Here is a 22489-nt window from a genome sequence, read left to right as displayed (position 1 = left end):
CTGTTTCTTTCCACCTGTTTGTTTAGCCGTCTTTTAGCTTAGGTTATATGAAAGAAAGCTGAATAGCTACACACTGCATATTTCATGCATGTGTTCCGGATCAGCAGTGATTTGTCAGTTGAATTCTGTTGGTTGTTTGATCAATGATATAACGCATCAACGAGTCGCACAGCCGCGCGGACGATAGTAGTTTATAAATAGTCATTATTATTGTTTATAGTCAGTCACGTCGTGAATGGCAGCCACTAAATATGGATTAAAACCGTGCTAAATAATTCACAACGAATGTGCTATTTACATTTGTTTCGGTAATTTGGAAAATACTGAGCATGTCTATGACTCATTTTTAAAGGTTTGCATCTTTAACAGGGACGATTGGGCTTGGAGCCAAGAGCCACAGCAGGGCGGGGGAGTATTAAGAGCCAGACACATGTTAGTTTTTATTCTATTAATGGGACTTTTGAAGTCAGGAAAATAAAGAAATAAATGAATAAAAACAGCTTTATTCTTCCTGTTTGAAACATAGTACATTTGTATCTTGTTGCCGTTTTGCTGATGCACCTGCTCACAGACAGAAATGCGCGCACACACACACACAACACACACAAGGTCAGTCAGGCAGGTGCAACGTTATCTGCATAATGAAGCAGGCCAGATCTCCAAAGGGACAGTGTTATGCACTAGGGTCAAATGAGGGCTGCGCATATGGCAGAGCAACAGATCTGTGAACCCTGTAGCAGGCTTGACCTAAGTGTACACTCTTGCACGGATAACAAACCCGAATGGTGATCAAAGCGAGCGGTGTTCCTCTCACCCGTCTATGTGGATGCACCCGTGCCACCCCTCCTTCCACTCTTTGGCTGACGCCTGCTGCTACACAACAACAGACACACACGTGTCGGCTACAGAATATCTCATCTGTCGAATGCATGATTGCAGAACACACCATCAACTCTTTCCCCTTTCAAACTACAATGAGTTGCTTTGATCAGCCTTTACCTTTTGCCAGACAGTCACGGGGGAATACAGACTGTGAGCCTGTCAACTTACAGCTTGTTTTTTATACTCCACACACCATCTTGTGTGCGTGCGCGCGTGTGTGTACACACCACACCGTGTTTTATGTTATCAAAAACAGCCTGTAAAAGAACATGTGTTAATATGTTACAGTTAAACGTCCAACATTTACACATACACACAGCACTGCCGAAGATTTTTTTTTAAATATTATTTTAAAAGGTTCATCATGCAGAAGTTTAAAAAAAACAACAACAAAAAAAAACAGCTGAAATCATATAAAATGTAAAAAATAGTAAAATATTTTTCCACTCAAAACTGTAGTGTAGTAACTCCACATGACTGGGGGACAACAATATTGTGCTAGTAAAGCGGCACGGCTGCAAACAGTGTGGGATACGGCTGAAAAGCCACAATGTGCCCGTGAAGAAATGTTGTGAAGTGAATTCTACTGCTTAGAAAAACCTGGTCATTCAGTAATTTGATGTGATGAATGTCCTTTGCCCCCACCCACCGCTGCACTGCCAGTGCACACACAGATGCTCTCTCAGTCAGGTCTGCCATCATTGCCTGACAGAGTCCATTTTCCAGATGAAGGACGCGGCGTAAAGAAAATAATGTCACGTGTTTCTCATCGCAAAGACAAAACAGAAGCCAAATTATAATATCAAAAAATGACACACTGCACTTTTAAGTGTTATTATGATACTAGAAGTTCCAAATTAAAGTGTTGGTGGGTGAGCAGACAAGTATTGCAAACCAGGAAGTGCCTTGATTATTAGACAGGCACCTTCAATTAACCCTTTGCTTGGGTTTTCCAGGACTTGAGGCGGGCACAGCAGTTTAGGTGACTTGTGAGTTTGTGCTCTCTGTACACACGGCCCGTGCAGTGGGCACTGGGCTGTGGAGATCAAGGGATAAACTTAAAAATGAGTCCCCAGTGCATACACTCCACCCTCTTGTAGTAGTGGGCCATGTTGGGCTTGGCAGCAGTTTGATAGAGCACTACTCGGGCCCCATGGCAGACTGTATAGGCTGTTTATTGACGCACTGGAGATGGGCAGTTTTCTGGAAGTCTGAGTCAGCACATCGCGGTGTTGCAAATGAGTATGCGGGTTCCCAGTCTGAACACCATTTTTTTTATTTATTTTTTTTTAAAGCTACCTCTGGCCACAGCTGAGGTAATCTAAAGTCAAAATAGATGTGTGGGGAATTCTAATGCTGAGCAGATAAACTAGGACTCTGGCGTGCCATTGGAATAACTGTCATATCACTGTATAAAAATGTCGACATGAGCTTGTCATAAAAGGAGATTTGTTTCAGTCGGTGCACACCGCGGAAGTCATGAGATGATTGCTTGGTGTGAAATGAAGATTTTAAACCCATTTTAAATAATTGTGTCCTCGCAGGAAGATGAATGTAATGATTGTATAGAGACTATTTGTCTGTTTTGGTGCATTTTCCATCTTGTACAGATTATTTATAGATTATTTATAGCTTCCTTCATTTAGTCTTTTTTTCCCCTATTTTCCCTTTCCCTATTTTAAATCGTAGACTCTAAAAATCAAAAAGTGCTGCATGTAACTTAATCAAAAAGGTGATGCTTGTGATGATCAAAGTGCAAGACCTCCTCTGAACAAATAGGACCCCAGCTGGTCAACTAATTTATGCCTGATGGGAGCAGATAACACGTTATATTATTTTCTGTCGTATCATGAAATTGACCGGCAGGAGGCTTTGCGGCATAACTGTTGAATTTAAATTTCGTGTGGAAGAAAAATGTACAATGTGAGACCTCTGCTATTCACCCTCTGCTTATTTGCTCTCTTATGAGTTTCTGTGTTTTTTTTGTGTGTGTTTCTTCTCTACAGAGGAAGGACTGAACCACGAATGCAAGCTCTGTAGTCAGTCGTTCGACTCACCAGCGAAGCTTCAATGCCACCTGATTGAGCACAGCTTTGAGGGCATGGGAGGGACTTTCAAGTGTCCTGTCTGCTTTACAGGTGTGTACTGTGCATGTGAGCGTCATGGCCTTGTGTTCCAGTGAACTGAGAAACACAATAGCGAGACGGAGCTACGTTTCTTTTTGGAGACACTTTCGTCAATATGCAAATGAAATGTGCGGCGCTCCGTCTTGCAAGCGTCTTTTGTTACAGTGTGAAAACGGCGAATGCGTTCTAAATGAGTTGGTAAAGGTCAAGCAAGCGGGTCGTCGGAAGCTGGGAGTAGTTTGCTGCATGTGGCTTTTTATTTAGTCAAATTGCCTCCAAATCAAGGCCAAAGAAGTGTCATGAGGTGAGAGGGGGGAGAGATCAGGGGGGAAGACAGTGTGAGCTGAGGGGAGATGGGGGATGGAGGAGTGGGGAAAGAAAAGGAGATGTGCTAATTGTGGATGGCAGTGGTGCTGATAGCTGTAATGATCTCATCTGTCTCTGTGTGTGGAGGTGGAAGGACCGGACTCCTCCTGAGAGGATGGTGCCCTCCTTCAGTGTCAACAGGGTTAACTATCTCTATAATGAAATCTGCAAAGTCGTTAACTTCAGCTCTTCACTCTTTCTCCCTTCTCAGCTCTTTACTCTTCCTCACACTTTTTAGTTCTTCAGCTCATTTCCCTTTCTTGTGTTTCCTGCCCCCACCAAAAAAAACCTAATTTGTCTCTCCTCCACTTGTTAAATCAATTAACATCAATGCCTCACATTAAGCATTTTACTCAAATATCATTTTCTTCCTCATTTTTACTTCTTCATCACCTCCTTATCCCTTCCCCTCCCACACCCACTCCCTCTTTTCCATTGTACTTCCCTCATTGCTGTTTTGGCCTTATCTCTCTTTTAGCAAACGCCTATTGATATATCCCAACCTCGAACCCCCCTCCATCCCTCACAGGGGGCTGAGCATTTAATATACAGAGCATGCCTTCTTCATCTGAGCCTTCATTTTCCACCGCCGGCTTTGACAGACAGGTCCCCCCTCTCCCTCCGCGTCCATATCGATCACAGCACATGAGAGAGAGGGATGCTGGGAGGAAGAAGGAAGGAGGGAGAGACAGAGTGCCCCCTCAGGACAGCGGTCGCAGAGCAGACAGGCAGATGGGCGAAAGCCCGTGGTCTTGGGGAGGGCAGACTCGGATGGACTGAAAGGCCTCCCTCTGTTGGGGATGCAGGGGACAGACAGACTAAAGTCACTCTCAGAGGAAAGGGGGGAATTGAAAGATTTGCTGACAGCTGTCCTTGAATATATTTGTTCAAGTTAAGCCTGGCGTAAAGTAGAGAAAAGACACTAGTCTTAACATTCCATAAACTGACGGCATGTTGTTTAATTAGTATAGACATACATTAGGTTCCATACAGCGTGGAAGTACCATCCAGAATTTCACTCAAGTGAAAGACGGATCGATAGAGAACTCTTCCTTCAGGTTTTCATATAAAGTGTTAGACTAACTGGCAACAGTTCACGGGTTTTGAGGGAAAGGTAATGATAAGAATGATGTATTTTGTATCATAACAGCCCTGCCAACGTATCCCATATGTTTTGGTCTTGCTTTGCTCTGACATTATCCTGGACTTCAATATCGATTTTAAACTGAATGCAAGTTTTTTTTTACGACACTGCTAATAATTTTACACTGGAAACCAAAAAAATCACAGTGTCTGTGTGACTGAGAGATTTAATGCAGTTGAAGAAAATTACTCTTAGAGGGTCCAGGGACAAATTTGACTCAATTTGGGACCCAGTTTTATATTTACTGTATAGGCAAACAACTTAAAACTGTATAGTTTCACGCCTCTTTTCCTCTCATCTCAACGGTAAATTTGTGCCTGTGCCGGTGCCAAACTTCCTTGGTTATTTCCATATTTCTTGTGTTATTATTGTTCGTTGATGCTTATCTTTCTGCCTGTGCACATACCAATGGATCTGATTATGTACATATATCTACACTTTGTTTGTTTTTTTTTCTCTCATCTTTCTCTTTCTGAATTACGTTAGCCACGGCCAAATTTCCCTCGTTTGCAGCTGGCCTTGGCTTGTATTTTTGTACTTAGTATATACTTAAATAAATGTAGGGAGGTTAGTGTACCACATGTTTGGACAGGAGGGAGAGGGACGGAGCTGTTCTTGGATGTATGTTCATATGCAAAAACATGGGAATGTTAATTCAGGCATGAGTCTGTTTGTCTCAAATGAAACAAAATTATAATAATTTATCTTAAACACAATCAGGAAAAATATTATCGCTTTCTATGAAGAGCTGGAGTCCAATTAAGCATCAAATGTCCATGTAAAGTAAAAGTACACTGAAGTACTTTGGTAAATCCACATGGTTCAGTTCCATTACTGAACATAAAGCAACTTTTTCATTAAGTCCTCATCAAGCTAATGATCAGAGTGCTGGTATATTCCCTATGGGTTTTTCCAGGTTGTTGAACAGATTTGTGGAACTACTTGTTTTGGTTCAGGGGAATCTTCTTTTCGAGTCAGTATAATAAACGTGCAGTGGTGGTAGTTCAGCAGTCAAAAGATAGCGATCAGTTTCACGCAGAAAACAAACACCTAACTAAGTTCGTGTTGCTATACACAGTGCATGACTTCTCCGAGTTTCCTCCTAGTGCGTTTGTCACTCTTGCCGCAGCCGCTAGCTGACAGTAAAATAATGGTTCGCAATAAACTGCATGCACAGGCAACCCCGGCGGTCGTTTCTTTCCACGGGACATCTTAATTCGCTGTGAGGTCCATTTTGTTTAGCCAACATGGATGAGTTGCCCTCGACTCATTGTGTGTACCATTCCAGAAACTTACTTACAGAGTTGAAAGGATCCCCGTTATTGACCCAGTGAGCCTGAACATAAAAGCAAAACTTTGATTAGACTAGGTGGTGGTGGTGGTGGCAGTGATAGCGGCTAGTTTATTGTGTGCACTTGAAAGACTGTGCCCATTCAAATGCCTGTGTTTAAGGTTGATCCACCCCCACCATGACCTGCAGCTCAGTGGGAGGCAGGAAGTGATTCTCAGTCTGAGAATACCTGATTATGCTCGATCTGCACTGAAGGGAACGGAGAGGGGACAAAACCCGACTAGAGGAAGGGGGGAAAAAAGTAATAGACAATAGATGAGTGGAGACCAAATAGAGGAGAAAAGGAGACAAAACTTAGAGGAAGCTGAGAAGGTTGCAACTGGCAAGTTTGAGTGAGATGAAAGTGGGGAAGAGGAGGAGGAAAAGAGAGCTGTGTAGGGGAGGGAGGGTAAATGGAGAGAGGTCCATAAGCCCCAGGATGATGAGAGAGAGGCTGACTCTCTCAGGACAGATTTGACAGGTTTCAGAAGTAGGGGAGCCTGCAGCTAGAAGTGTCTGCCTGCACCCTTAGGAGCAGTGGTGAGGGCTGGTGTGGAAATTGTGATTGGGGATATGTGCTTAAGACAAACAAAACAGGAGGAAGTGTGCCTGATAAAAGTCATACATGTGTGTGTGTATTTGTTACTTACGTCACAGCGTGAAGTACAAACTTGAGAAACTACAGGATGCACCGCGTTAAAATCCACAAGAGTCTGACAAATACAGTAGTTTAATTAGTTTCTTGTTTAGTTGCTGCCCGCGTTCTGCCTGTGTGATGTGTGAATCATGACAGCTTACGTCCTAAAAAACACCGACAAAGGCTTAGCGTTAACTTGATATTAGTCGCAATCAGCTCATGGCGGCAAATCAACTTGCACAGCCAGCTTGTTTGTGTTGCCTCGGAACACTTGGATCAGCCTCTGCATTGAGAACTCTAAGATTAAGCAGAGGCGAACACATGTAGGCTCGACGAATAAATAAATGAAAAGGAGAAAGGGGGGAAAAAGGATCAACTTTTTTTTTCTTCCCTGCACAAACAGCTTAGTATTGGTGCAGTGCAGCCTGCAGAGAGCACCACCCTGCCAAAATAAAGATGAGCTGGGGCCTGTAGTAAAGGAGATGTCTGCCATGGGCGGCCCCTGAGATCTAATCAGAGGGCTTAATATCCCCCACAGCGAGGAGACCTTGGCCCCTCAGCCCCCTCAGCCCTGACACCCCTGACGCCCAACCCGGCTCAGCGATCTGCTCAGCTCCGCTCTGGCTCCACGGCCAACAAACTCCACAAAGTTTTCTCTCATTCTCTCTCTCTCTCTCTCTCTCTCTCTCTCACTCGCTCATACACACACATTCTCTCTATTCTCAGCAGGGAGAGACACAATGGCCAGCCACTGATCCTGTTTGGATGTGGTTTTTGGATTAGCTCTTCCCTGTTTCTGTATGTCCTCATTTTAAGCCCTCTAGGAAGACATGCTCCTCTTCCTCCTCTAAATGGGCAGTGCAATAACATTTGTCATACTCGTGCTGCCAAATGCCAGTGCAATGTCCCTCCATTGCCCATTTCAGCTTATCCCTTCATTACAAGCTGGAGAACGGTGATGTACACAAAGCATCCAACTTGTAACTGTCATGACTTATTAAATGATCACCATTATTTTATTTTATTTTTTTACTACCGAATGCTGAATTCTGCAGACATATTTAGTCATCGTAAATATGACAGATGCTTTTAAATAATGTCAACGCTGATTTAAATAAATTAGAGTTAATTTGCTTCTGTCCATAGTTAGAAATGGCTGGTCTTACAGGACGATCAAAAGTGTTATTGAAGGTCCGCTGTGTAAGAATGAGTGAAACTGAACGTGTCCCTGTGCCAAATGGTATCACGGAACTATACATACAGTATGTCATTCTTTATTTTCGCTGTATTCTTCAGCTTTAAAACACAAAATGCACACTCTGGCCGATTTGTTCTTTCAGGCTGCTGCAGAAACATTGCAGCTCAAGATGGTAACAATTATACGAAATACCTATCAGTAATATATTTATTTTATAAACAGTAAACACTGGACGTTCAATGCATTGCAGGCTCTGGTTCTAAATACAGAGAGAGCCACACTGTGTTATATGCACATCACACATCTCACGTTAAACATGTCTCGAACTGAAATTGGACGAGACACACATGAACACAGGGAGAAACAGCTAACTTGACATCTCAGTTGTGTTTAGCCCCATTGTACAGCATTTGAAGGCCCCCCAAGTCTCAAATCCATTTTTATTTTTGCTGTATTGACTTTTTCCTCCTCTAGCCAAAGACATAATGAAGGTTTCCTGCAGCTGCTCTGACCTGCGTCTGTATATGCAGATAAAACACAGCCAAAGGAAACAAAAAAAAAAGCTATATTTCAACATTGCATTTTAATCCCGAGCATTTATTCTCCACAAAGAAAACTGTTGTCATTTTTTGGAGCACAATAAACATGCATTACAGTCGAGCTTTCAACCTTGAGCTGGAATGTTTTGTAACAGCCTGCAAAACCAGCCGTCGAGCTGCAATTATGTTTGTCTTCATATTGCTGTGGCCATTAGTTTCAGAAATGGACCATGGAGTTGTTGTTTGTTCATTAGAGGAGATTTGTTCATTTCTGGTTTACATGCTGCCATGTTCCACCGACAGCTGTCGCCCAGGCATTAGCAGTCTGAAGGCATTGCCTCAGTGTGCCGGCTCTGGATCTAAACTTTTATTTCCCAGGTCAGGACTGTGACATTCAATGAAGCTGAGTGTGTCTCAAGTGTATGCAGCTCAATAATTAATAACCGCTCTCCCAGGTGAGCCCAAATTGGGACACGTTAATGTTGCAGAGCCCTGCCACAGGGCTGCTGCGACCCCAAAGCCATCTCCGACAGACACCTCACCTTTTGAGGTGATGCTCCCCCCCCCCTTCTCCTTGTGGCCCCGCAGTGCATGCATTAGAAGAAAAGTTATTTTGAGCTGTAAGAAATTTAAATGAAGCCCCACATGCTAACTTTTCCAGAGCATCCAGACCTTTGAGATTAGACAGCCATCCTTAAAGCGCAAGGGTCTGGGATAACAAACGGCACGTTTGAAGTGCTCCTTGGAGAGCGTGCAGAGACACACAAGACACCCACATGTGCAAGACACACACACACACACACTGGAGTTGCACACAATCCCCTTTTCCACGCTTTTAACTGTGTGAACTGTGTGTTAATTAAAGCATAAATGCATGGTATATGTTTTGCCAGCGCGCTGTGTGATTATATGATGGTGGATGCAGTCTGAGTCTGCATGAATAAATAGTGCAACGCCATGAATATTTATATTGTCAATATAATTAGCAATGTAGACTAATGGAGGCCATGTTTTCCACTTGAAGCCATGCCAATTTTTTTTTTTGTGGTTGTTTATTTTCTGGCTTGTTGTCCCCACAGTAGTGCTAAATAAAGAGCATCATTATTCCCAAAACATTATGCCATTCGCGAGGTCTAGCGCCATGAATATGGCCACTCCAGTTTTACTGTTAGCACATAAATTGTTCTCCTTTGTTTCAATTACATATCTCATAACAATGTCATCGATGGTGTATTCATTTAATGGTAATTAAGGAGTTTTCACCCGCCATCTGACATAGTCTCTCCTACAATTTTTATTTAGGCCAATGCAACTTTAATGTCGCTGCTGCTGTTCCCTGTTCCTTATACCAGGCAACAAGGGCCTTCTCTAATTCACCTCAGTCAACAAGAAGCAGCGAGCAGAGGCACCTTATTGGTGACTTGTTTTGCACAACACTTGGACAGGCTTTAAAATTTGTTCTAACATTTATGAATTTCTTCTCTGTCTCCGTGTCTCCTTTCCCCAAACATGTGCAGTGTTTGTTCAGGCCAATAAGCTCCAGCAGCACATCTTCTCTGCCCACGGCCAGGAGGATAAGATCTACGACTGCTCGCAGTGCCCACAGAAGTTCTTCTTCCAGACAGAGTTACAGGTGAGCCTTGGGCTGGTGCAGCACGGGGCTACCAGCAGCAACAACTGCGACCGCTAATCACTCATGACAGCTTAACAAACACTAAACACTGTACTCCAACTATCCCCTCCGTCCTGGCTGGGGTGAGAGACTCAGAAGGAATTATTTCAGTCCGTCTCCAAAACTCATTTGTGATGCGCAGATATGATTTGATTTGCTTATTAGACCAGCAGAGCCCTAAAATATCTGGAATTAGAGGATTAGCGGAATGTTCGTTTTTGAAGAGGTAATTACAGATGGTGCAGAGGCAAAAACACAGTCAAGCAATATGCCTGCATCTCCCCTCCTAATCGCGGAGGAGGCCTCATGGCTAAATATGAGCTCTGTCCTCGGGGAGACCATATCTGCCCTTCAACAAAGTTAGTAGTTGGACTCATGAACTCGCAATGTTAGAGAGATAATCCATTTTCTAGCAATCTTTTTCCTCTGGTCCTTGGAGAACCTGAAAAAATGAAACAGGCCTTATTATATTATTTCACTGTGGTGGTGTTTTCAAGCAGCTCTGTTTTGTTTAGGGGATTCTCCACAGTACACATGGCACACTTCTCATATCCAGATCTTTTTCTATTACCTTTTGAAGCGAAATCATTAAAATATGAGTAGTATACAACCACCGTGCTCAATCCAATCACTGGAATTTGTCTTAATTTGCCACAAGCGCAGAAAGAAACCAGCGGCTCCTGACCACTGCTTCCTAGTACACCTATGTGAAACTTGGATTACTTGGCAGCACTTAGTATTAACAGGTAGCCAGAGGATGTATCCAGGGCTCGGCTGCCTATTGATCGGCAACGATTTTCATATTGAGATTCAGGTTGTAAACACAGAGGCGTGTGTATGCCAGGAGGAAGGTGAATGTGATCATTATCTTCTGGTCATTTGAGCACCACCACTATGAATAAAACACACCCTGATCCACCAACATGCAACTCCACTACACAGAATGTTATTTAGCAAATAAAAAAAAGCCCGCACTTCAGCAGACTAGCAACATGGAGTCTTTTCATTCATGCCAAGGCCTATTTATCACATTTTCGTCCCTCATTGGTACAAGCATTCTCTGCATTGCGCGGGTCTCAAATAACCCGAGGATGTTTTTGTACTTTTTTTGTTAGCCTGTTTTTTCCTGCAATGAAGTGATCTCTCCAAACCCCGCCCCACCCCCCCACCTGAGGTGGCGTTTCATGCATGATTATATCGTTTTACACTCCGTGTGCGGCGACAAGAGCGGTACATGAAAGACCTATGGCACTTGGTTGTGAAACAGGGTTTATGAAATGGGCCGCAGGAGTGAGCTCGGAGGATAAGACAGTCAGTATGCTCAACCTGCGCCATGTTCCAACAGCACTCCCATGCGAATGCACACTCTCACAGATACAAGTACATATACGGTTCCTCGCTGCAGTCCCACAAAAAAAAAAACTCTTCTTTATAATGTGAGCAGAACTCTTTTGTTTTAGGATGCAACTTCTGAACTTAGTTGCTAGATTTGCCTTTTCCCACTGTCTGTAGTTAAAGCCTTCAACAGAGAGGGCAGGTTGTTTTTTTGTTGTTGGGGTTTTTTTGCAGTTGCCATTTCCCATGCATCACACTTCAAAATGTCTCACTGACACGGGGCAGTCGTTTGTCAGTCTGTCTGAAGTGGAGCTGTCTTCCAGCAGCGGGAGAAGTGGAAGCTCTCTCTCTTTGCTGGGTCTTGAGTTTGGACTTTCTCCCTATTTCTCCCTGACACTCTGGTCCACTCGCCGACTGCCTGGGCTCCTCATCTCTCACAGTAGTCGGAGGGGTCAAAGGGCCAGTGCAAGCTGGGAGAAGGAGCGGCGAGAGGGAGAGCTGCCACGGCAGGTAAAGGGAAGCAGGAACGATATTTTATTAATTTGCTGCTGAGATCCTGAAACAGACCAAAGGCTGTGACAGGTATCCAGTGCAACGCTCCACATCCTCCCCCACTGCCTCCCCCCGTGAACTCTACCCTGCGAGGGGCTAGCCAATTTTCGCCAGCCTGTCGAGATGGATGATGGGAGAGCATCCGTCTAATCAGCCCTCCTAGGACCCCCCGCCCAGCCGCCCACCCCCCCCCCAGACCAGCCAGATTGACTGACTCCTGGGCCTGTGTGCCCCAGAATCCAGATTCCAAAGGAGAATAATCTCTCTTGCTCTCCTTCTCTCTCTCTCCCTCCATTTCTCTCTTTCCTCTTTCTTTCACGGACCAAAAAATAAGCACCGAGATGCATAGACCACCATTCCCCTCAAAACTCTCCAGAGGACGCCTCTTCACCATCACACACACTCGCACAGCCTTCACCCTGCACACCTCTCTCCCTCACCCCATTAAAATATGGAGCAAAGTCTAGATATTTCATGAGGTACTGATGGGGAGGGCAAGTGGGCTGGCTGTGCAGCACTTTCCCTGACCCTCAACTGCTGGCCACCCCTTGAGCAACTGCGAGGCAAAGCTTCACTACATACTCTCAACAAAAACTCACTGTCCTCTCATTGTAAAAGCAGCCGCCCCCTTATGAGCTAAAAAAAAGTCCCAGGGTGACAGTAAAGGCCACATTGCAATGTGAAACTTGATGATAAATGTCCTTTGCGTTGGCTTCAGATACAGTAGCTCTTCACATTGTGGAAGGAACTGAGCTACTGACAATGCTACCAGGCTGGATTAATTAACCAGATTCATTAACTGATGAATACACATTATTACCCATAGCTTAAATGTGACATTTGTGAGGAAACGCGTCACGAGTCCAGCTCCTCTCACAATACGGTGTTCTGGAGAGCTGCACTCGGAGGCCTCTCTCCCACTCATCCCAATTCCTCCACAGACAAGACAATGACACTGAAGTTACACAACAGGGAAGATGACATTTTTTTCCCGTACAAGATTCCCTTGTTCCTTTTAAGCCGGGCATCGTCTTTCATTTCATTATCATTCCTTCGGTATAGTGACATGAGAATGTAAGTCATGTGTTAAGTCGTGCCGCGATCGGCGGAGGAGTGGAGGGACTGGGGTGCTGTATGACTTCTCCCTCTTCTCAGACGCCCGCAGGACACGTACCTTAATTGGAGTGTCTTTTAAAAGGATCCCTTCAAAGACAATCCAAAGCTCCCTGGCCTTAATGAGTGCCGAAAGTGACAGGAGCACATCTGCATCTTGTTCTACTTCCCCACACAAATGAGATTCTCCTCTCCCTGTGTGATAGCCATTATTGCCAAGCTGCGACCAATTCCACTGTTTTAATTAAGCATATTTATAGGCTTCATGGTCACCAGGTCAGTGTAAACAGCTATGCATGTCATAATGTCTGTCTCAGGCAGAAGGAGGATGGCGAGAGATGGACAGTGTGAGTGGAAAGAGGCAGCGGGGAAGAGAGCAACATAGGAAACGTGAAAAGGCTCGACAATGGTTAAATGTGTCCAAAGAAATCAGCATAATGTCTTTTATCAGTTTATCGTAATGCAAGTCTTTTATGTATCACTCTTCCTTTCCTCACATCCAAAAATGCCCCTTTTTTTCCCTGTGTAATTATGCCCCGACTGCCCCGTGTCTCAAACATTTAAAAAAAAGCAAAGCTTTACGTGCACGTCCCTAAGTGGCTTTCAAACACGCCACTTTCTCTGAATATGTTGATCTGCCAACTATGACAGCTCTTCTCGCTTTTGAAAGTTTTACATATATTTATTTACTTTCATATGACAACTTGTTTTGGGCCTCTTTTTTTTTTCTTCATCACCCCAGGTGCTTGGGTTTCTGTCATCATTTTAAAAAAAAAAAGTTGCTCTACAAAATAAAAGAACAGTGAATTAGGAAAAAAAAATAAAAAATAAAATAAAAAAAGAAAGAAGAAGAAGCTGTTTGTGAGGCAGCGTTATTAATATTTAAAGCTTATTTATAATTATGTACAACACTGTACACACAACGCGCCGCACTGTAAATGGGGGCACAAACACCCATAGATGACTGATGTATCACAATAGTTGTGTTCTAGTTTTGTAGGTGGATCAGAATTAGACAGCATGACAGACCTAATGATCCTAAGAGGATTTTCTCAGAGTGTGTGAAAATGTTTATGTGTGTACATCTGTGTGTTCTGTATGTATTTGTCTTTGTCTCCGTCTCTCCCGGGGGTTGATATGTGCAGGCAAACATATTGTCTAGAGGGAGACATGACAAAAAATCCCAGAAGCCTTTGAGCTCTTCTTTTTTTCCTGTTCCTCTTTTGCACCACTGGGGAAAGTTAAAACCAAACAAAGAGGAGATGTTTGGTGTGCTGTGCTAGAATCCATCGCCGGATCTCTCCCTAAAACATGCCTCCTTTACTTTTACGAGTTGACTTTTTTTTCCGGCAACTTTGATAAATGCCATTTTAGCGCTTCTCAGGAAAATCACTCCAGGTTTAATTTGCTGTCTGTAGTGATTTGCTTTTGAAGTGTCTCGTGTGCTGTTATTGTTGTTGTTGACAAAATGCAGCGGAGGCCAAAATAAATAGCATTAGAGCAATTATTCCCTCTTGAATTTTATATTCATACACCGCAAACACCGCAAGTAATTTAACTCTTCAGTTTTGGAAATAGGACGCTGAATGATGCCAATTGTCAATTAAAAGCTCATTTTCTGATCTGCGTCCCCATTTCAATGGGGAAACATGAGAGTGCAGGTCAGCGGTTGCTTTCAGAAGTGCGGAAATGCAGCAGGAGAATATAGTCCTCAAAACTATCCACATTTGTGAAGTGGCATATCTAGTAGCACATGAGAGGGAGGGCGGGCGCAGTGGATGTAGCATCCTTACTCAAAGTCTGTCCCCGACTGAAGTGGTTAAATGTGAGAGTAATTGTGTTTTGTTTCTGGGACTGACATGTGGAACCCCATGGACCCCATCTCCCTCCCAGTGACAGGCAGAGATCCTCCCCCCTCGCTCTGTCTAATTAGAGGATGTAGCCCAGGGCTCATGTCCCAGGAAGACCCATCCCCCTCCCAAGATGGCTCCCCAAAGCAAGCCCTTAATTGGGTTCTTTAGTCATAGTCTTCATTTTGGCTGGAAAGGCATCTGTGTGTTGCTATCACCTCAGAATACAGTTTGTATCGCTCTCTTGTGTTGGTTTTTTTTTTTCTCCCTTCCTCACTTTTCTCTCCCTCTTGCTGGTCCTCTCTGTATTGCTTTCCCTCTCCCCGTCTCCCACTCTCTCCTCACTTAATGAGGCCCCATAATAACACAGCAGTTGTGCAGTTGTTTTGCTACCTCAGTCAAACAGCGGGATCACTGCATAGTGTGTTTCTAGTACCATTCACTTGTCTACTTAGACAAGGTAATGAGTATCATTTGGAGCTACAAAGCGTCGACCCACAAAAAGGGTGGTCTGTCATCTCCAGTTACACCTCAGAAGTACATAGTTGGGGTAGTTCGACATCTAATCAAAGCTTTTCAGGCAGTAAGGATTTATCATGTATTTCAGTGAGAACATGACGAGAAACAAAATGGCACACAAGGAAGACATTCAAATCTATTGCTGTTGTCATCTTTACCATAGCCTAGTGCTGTGACTGTATGACCATGACTCCCTGGGCACCTCACTTCAAACAAGATGGTCTGTTACCAAGGAAACGGAGGCCGGTTGTGGCACAACAGGGTTTTGGGGGTCAGTCCTCCCCACGGCCTGATAAGTGATGACTGTGGAGAATGCCAACTGCTGTATTATTTATTTATTTGATTGTGTTCTTCATTGGCTAAACTAGCCAGCAGTAAGTCTGGCCTGGGGTCAGAGCAGAGAAGGATTACTCCCTCAGTGGACTGGTCAACAGTAGAGAGCGCACAAAGGGAGGACTGAGTCAATACTGGACTGAGTTCAACACACCATTAAAGATCAAGGCAGAATGTACCACTCTTTGTCTTTCACCACAGCAGTTTGGAATGATAAGTGAGCACTTCACGCGGCGGGCAAGGGTTCTTTCCCGCGGAATGACCCGAGACGGCGCGAGTGTGACGTTCGCTGTTCCTCATTCCGTCGCTACACAAACATAAGTGAGTCGCGTCTTTGCTCAGCGTCACACGGCGTCGGAGGAGAGATCACAGGTTCTTTGTTTTAGTATCAGTAGGTGACGTGCTCTTATGCGTTAATTAAATTCCTGAGTGATGACTCGGAGTGTGCGTCGGTCTCAGTGGTTTTGCGCACACTCCCCGTGCTCCAGATGCAGCTACCCAGACTAACTGTATGTCAGCCACGCAGGGTAGGAGAGAAACTCGGGACTGACTGATAAGGCTTTTAATCAGAGCTTAGAGGGGGATGTTTACAATTTTGACTTTTCTCTCAGAATTTTGATTATAGATAAACCAAATAAGACCCTGTAGCTGCAGGGGTTAAAATAAATGTGCTTAACTCCTCTAATTAAAGCGTTTCATTAAAGAGTAAGCTTTACTGTAAGTAACACTTACTTGACTCACTTATGCATTACAGAGCAGCATGGCTACAGACATGGCTTTTTTTTTCAGTTTTCCTTTTTTTTTTTTCCTCCATTCTTCCTACTTAATAATTTATAACAGTTTTCACAGAGAATACCCGAAATCTGTCCTTAAATGGGACATTTACAGTTTTCATTGTGTTATGACATTTCATAGCATAATCCTTTATTTCAAGAGGTGTACTTAGGTTCATATTTTGAGTTGGACTGGGGTTATTTTACATTATACTCTGTAAACAGCAGCAATCTCCTTTGCATGCGTAGCTTTGTAAATATTCATGCGCTGATTTATGTCTTTGTGAAGCTTCAGATTGTGCAACTGATAATAATGAGATAATCTCATTCATGTTGTCTACATAACATAATCAGCAATAATTTGTCAATTCCCCCGCTCAGCTCGACGCGTATGTATATCGCGCACACGGCTCCGTTTGTCTGAGAATCCTTAAACACCGTTCTCGTGCACTCCGCTTTCTAACAAGTCAGTAAAGGCTGGGTTTAATGTTACACGCCGGATAACAATGTACTTATTAACATGTGCTTTGCACGCATTAACGCTATGCTAATCAAACGTTGTGAGCAACGTGGTTAATCTTTACATCCTCTCCGCGTCGATGTCGGACCATGTGAAGATCGTCTTAAATGCAGCGAGCTCAGATGAAAGAGTCCGCTAGTCTTGTTCTGGGGAGCTGATGTAAGAGGTGCACCTTTGTTGCCTCACTGGAGACTGGGCACTATCGATAGAGACCAGAGCAATGGGGAACGACATAAAGAATGATTAGTTAATAAATCTACTCCCCAGCCTACTTGCACTTTCCTGCTCTCTGCTCTTCCCCAATCGTTCCCCATTTTTTTTCTTCCCCGTCTCCTTGTCTTCAGTGGCGCTAAATTCCTAAGACATATTGCACCTGTTTGCATGGGTACACAAGACCCCTGCTGGGTGTTCTCCCTCCTCTTCCACTACCCCTGAGGGCGTTGCAGTAGGGTGATGTAATCAGATGAAAGTGGTGGTTTAACAGTGGCACAGAGCCGCTGAGAGAACAAGAGATGAGGAAGAGGCTTGCTCTGAGCCAATGCAGCCAGTCTTCATAAGGGAGAAGCGGGTGCACATTATTGATCAGGGCAAAATTTAATTTAGTGGAGAATTGACTGCTATGGTTTACCTGAATACTGCTGGTAACTGGGCCCTGCAGCAGGCCTGTGTGGCCAGCAGGTGGTTGAAAGGATTGCGGGGGAGATTAAGGGTTGGATAGAAGGGAAGGAAATGGACGATAAGGGGAATGGCAGAGTTTCAGGGGGAATAGGATGGCATTGAAGGAGGGAGTTAGGATAAGAGCTAAAAGGCTTAATGGAGGGCACCTAATCCTAAATTGCAGTGATTCTGGTGTGACACCATTAGTGACATCTTCCTAAAAGGAGCACTGGACAATTTGGACAGTGTCTTAAGTAACGTTTGAATTGTGCATTTCACATCTAATTCGACTGCCTTGGTTGATTACTGTATTTAAAAACATACCCACGCAGCGCTGAGGCAAAAGACACTTGGAAGAAGTTGAGAAAGCCGAACAGTGGAAAGTCAATTTGCCACCCCCTAGTCCCACTTCTCCCCCACGTACCCACACAGAGAACAGTTTATAGCTACTCTGTGGAGTTCAATATCCACAGAGATAAAGGTATCTTCTTCATTTTCTTTTAACGTCCCATTCTCCCCCCACACTTTTCCTCTATTTCCCTTTAGTCTGCATGGCTGCCACAGCCACTGAAGTCGTTTAACACCGTCCTTGAGAAAGCCCTCAGTGAGAAAACTCCTGGCATGTTTAAGGAAAAGGTAGAATGCCGTGTGTGTCAGACAGAGCTGGGACATGCGGGGTGGGGGTGGGGAGGGGGGGGTAGCCATTCCCCAGAGGGGTTATTTTCCCCTCTAATAGCTGTTACGAGCCCTACATTATATCCAAGGAGCTGCATTCCTTTGGGGTCCACAGCACAGACACACACACACACACGTGCGTGTGCGTGCACACACACTCACACATAGACACACCTAGATGCACTGGCACTCTCACACAAAGGCATGCACACTCAGTTGAGCACAAATTTTCTCTCTCTGTTTCTCTGTCTTCCACACACACACACACACACACACACACACACACAGTCCTAGCCGCTTTGCTCTCCCCGTGTCAATATCCTGCCATTTGAAGTCACGTACTGCAGGGGCTTCTGGGAGTCGCCGAGGAGCCAGGCTGACGGGTAATGGGCCGCATTCATTAATAAGGTTGCCGTGCTCCTGTCCCTCCTCAGCAACACCAAGGATGTCTTCACCGGGGGGTAGGGGGCTGGCGGAGTGTGAGGAGGGTTAGGTGGAGAGAGAAAGAGAGAGAGAGAGAAAGAGAGAGAGACCATCCCATGGGGAGTTTCCTCCCAGACTCACTTAAAGGAGCTTTATTTCAGCAAGAGCGGAGAGAGTAAAGCAGAGGAGCTGTCCGGGGCCGCCTCTTTAAAAAAGGGAGAGCAGGGCCCAGGTGAGCCATGCTAACCCATACAGGGGTCACACTCCTGCTCTCCGTCAAGCAGCTTATTACCCCACCTGTCGGGAAGTAATCGCCCTAGCTGAAAGGAAAGCCGTCAAGGTGTTTAAATGCTTTATATGGAGGCAGTTGAAAGGGTAAAGAGGGAAAGATATGAATGCAAAGGGGCTAATAGTTAAATCCCAGCGCTGCCCAAGGGACTCTGTACCAACATGACTGAAGGTGACTGCATTGGTAAACCCTCGCACTGAGGCTGCGGGGTAATCATTTTACGTTGTTTATTTGTCTCCCAAGTTGCTTCAAAAACTAGTAAAAGTGTTATTTTGTGTGTTTGTTTGCTGGACAACACGCATGTGTGCACTGAGGTGTGTGTGTGTGTGTGTGTGTGCTCATGCATATGGGTGTGTGTGCTGATGACTCTGTGACAGGTGTGTCTAGTCCATGCCAGTTTAGAGAGTCCTAGGCCGTGTTTTAAACAGAGCGCAGCAAGTGGGGCATGTAGTTTGCATTAAAGGGATTAGCAGTCACTTCAAAAGATGACCTGGATTCAGCCCACCAGGGACACCAGTTACACACCCCCTGGTCCACACTCTCTTTAAAGAACCTGGCACAGCTGCCCCACTACAAACACTCTCAATGGTCTCTGTGTGTGTGCCTGCATAAATTTAGGAGATGCAGCAAAACAGAGTGATGTTGTCAGCTTATAATCCTGTCATAGTGCATTTTGCACCTTTACATATTACCAGAAGTGTGGTAATTCAAATTATTTGCAAGCTCACCTGCCTGCTTGATGCATTTCTCAAACGTCTCTTTCCGCGCCGTACACGCGACGCACATTCAATACCTTTAAGTGCAGGACGAACAAGGACACTAAGGAAGATGTATATCCATCAGGCGTGTCTGTGCCGTGTTATGGATTTGTTTCCATGGACACTGGACACAGCCTTTGATCACAAAGCGGAGTTTCTGAAGAATTGGATGTTATCTATTAGTGGTCTCGCGCTATCCATAATCCCAAAGCCAGCTGCCATTGATCCACAGGCAGGTGAGATGCCTGTGCAAGTTAATTGGATCTGGATAATGATATTAATGATGATGTACAAATGTCAAGCTATTCAAAAAGCAGTGCCTGGTATGAAAGAATAATATTAACAATAACCTTCTTTTTTGTGTGCTCTTGCAGAACCACACATTGACTCAACACAGCAGCTAACATGGCGGAGATCATCACTGTGGCCAACAACAAGGATCACATGATGCGGAGAGTGTCTGAAACACCAATTACCGTCAGTACAGTTTTCCACTGACTGTCTTGCACTGAACATTCAATTCAGTTACACCACAAGGAACCATGCCACAGCAAAGAGAAAAAAAAGGCTAAGAAAATAAAAGAAAGAGGGGGGAAAAGAACATAAAAGAACCCTCCCCCTTCTTTACTGACCATTATTTCAAAAATAAAGAAAAAGCCAACTTGTTTGTACATAGAATTCTTCATGTGTTGCTTAACTACAGCTATATTGCAATCTTATACAGTATTTGCCAATGTACAGTTCAAAATGTTTGTCCAACAAAAAAAAAAAAAAAAAACGGGAGGAGCAGATCAGTGATGTTGTTAGACAGACCAGATGTGACTCAACCAGTTGTGTAAAGAAGAAATATGGTGCCTCAGAGAGTGTAGGGAACTGTGGAAACCGGCAAATTTTGTCAGGAGGACTCTTTTCATCAGCACCTCTCCCACTGCGCGGTATGTCGCTCTGTGTCCTGACATGGTCAAATCATTATGGGCTAGGAAAGCTTGATTCACCAGCAGAGGGCTGCGATCTTGTCCGCGTGTCTGCCGTAACATGGCTACCAGAGGACCGGCTGAGAGCGGCGGAGCGACTGATCTGCGCTGTCCGTGCTGGGCTTTAGATGAAAAAAGAAAAACAAGAGTAGAGAAGGGGAAAAAAAACAGGACAGGATGCTGATATATGCAAACGCAGTGACACAGATTTGGAAAAGGCTAGTTCCTCTGGTTGGCTCGTGAACAGAAGCTCCCATGTGGCTCCAAGAGCATGGGGGAAATCTTCAGCCCACTGACTCAACCTGTACATTTCTGTTGTTAATGTTTACTGCTCTTTGAAGCCTGGAGATTACTGGATTTTTTATTATTATTATTATTATTATTATTTTATTTTATTTTCTTTCTCTACTTGTTTTCACTATATATGGGAGAGTAAATCCACTTGGATTTGGGATCATGGAGACTGAATGCAAATTCAGTCTTCCTGGCGGATATTCCCGAGCCACTTTGTCCCTGGCTCTCCTGGAGAGTGCCCGAGTGCTCTCCTTGTTCCTTTGCAGTATCCCATTGCTCTCCGCTCCAGCTGGACGCCGCTGTGGCGCTGTGGCATGATACAAAAATCATTCTGTTCTGTAAATGTTTTGCATTCATTGAACCTGAGATGCACTTTTGTATGAAACTTTAATGTTTTGACATTTTGATTGAGAATTGTTCGTACACAGTTTACAGGAAATCACCATCTCCTGCAGCTAAAGGACAGTTATCTCCGATGTTATTAAAAATGTATTGTACAAATATGGAGTTCTGTATTTGGCAGACCTCGTTTTTTTGTGTTGCACATGTGATGGAAATATTAAAAACTGTATGAGGAAACGCCTCCGATGTCCCTTCTTTGTCTACTAACTAAGCACGCGTGTACCTGTACGTACGTGTGTGTCTTGTGCTTATAATTAACAAACAAGACCTATGACAGCATAAAAGCGATCATCATCAAAAGCTTACACTGCTTTTTTCATTGTCTCAAATTGCATCCTATTTTTCCTGGCTCCCTTGTGGCTCTCACTAACGAACATCTGAGCATCTTAAGGGAGGTCTGTGTTATTAATGACTCCATTACCCATCACCCTGTGCGGTCCCATTCTACACACCCTTGCGCTGGGTCTATTTAGGGAGCCTCCAGCACTCCGGGGGAGCGAGGAAAAGATTCTTCTGCCTTTGCCGAATGGGACAAAACCCATGCAACAACATCTGTCTGTCTCAGCAAATGATTCATCACTGGTGACACACACGCAGCATAACATTTGCTGGAGCTTTCGGTTTTTGTTTTGAAATGCGCCGTAACTAGGTTATACTGCGAGAAACAAATGACTGTAAAATCGAATGTTTCGAGCAAGAAGTGCATCTTATTATAAACCTTAGGTCGGAAACACTGTACACTGTACACGTTAACACATTATTCGAATAATATTCACCGTTTTGGTTTGACTTGAACAAAACTCTTTTGAGCGATCGTGCTGTTGCTTGTTTATTCACATAAAACGATTTTTATTGTTTTACAAAACATTTGTGTCGTTTGGGTTGGGGAAGTTTGTCTTAGTGATTTTTTTATTATTATTATTGTTATTATTTCAAGCATAACATCAAATGTGCATGTTGTCTGTCATCTGTTAGCTTTTACTGCACGACTGTAATGAGGATCAGATGAGGAACGGACAGGGCCACTGGCAGCGAGATGTTTCCACAATGGAGACGCAGCCCCTCGTCCAAATCAGAGATGGTACATTCCAACATTAACTGTCAAACTGAATGCAAGCTGGGCATCCA

At 44.2% G+C, this 22489-nt stretch overlaps 1 protein-coding gene across 8 annotated transcripts in view; it reads left to right on the top strand.

Moving 5' to 3' along the window:
- The window catches only part of znf521 (zinc finger protein 521), an 89643-nt gene extending 68105 nt beyond the window's left edge, over positions 1 to 21538 (top strand). For all 8 annotated transcript variants that reach the window (XM_044020068.1, XM_044020069.1, XM_044020066.1 and 5 more), the window contains 3 exons: positions 2889 to 3020; positions 9740 to 9855; positions 20066 to 21538. In XM_044020068.1, coding sequence (XP_043876003.1) covers positions 2889 to 3020; positions 9740 to 9855; positions 20066 to 20095 — 278 coding nt within the window. In that variant the 3' untranslated portion in view covers positions 20096 to 21538. The remainder of the gene's footprint in view (positions 1 to 2888; positions 3021 to 9739; positions 9856 to 20065) is intronic.
- The last annotated feature ends 951 nt before the right edge of the window (positions 21539 to 22489 follow it).

Source organism: Solea senegalensis, linkage group LG1 (assembly GCF_019176455.1).
Source record: "Solea senegalensis isolate Sse05_10M linkage group LG1, IFAPA_SoseM_1, whole genome shotgun sequence".
Lineage (NCBI taxonomy): Eukaryota > Metazoa > Chordata > Actinopteri > Pleuronectiformes > Soleidae > Solea > Solea senegalensis.
The sequence above is the reverse complement of the archived record's forward strand: the minus strand, read 5'-3'. Positions and strand labels throughout refer to the sequence as shown.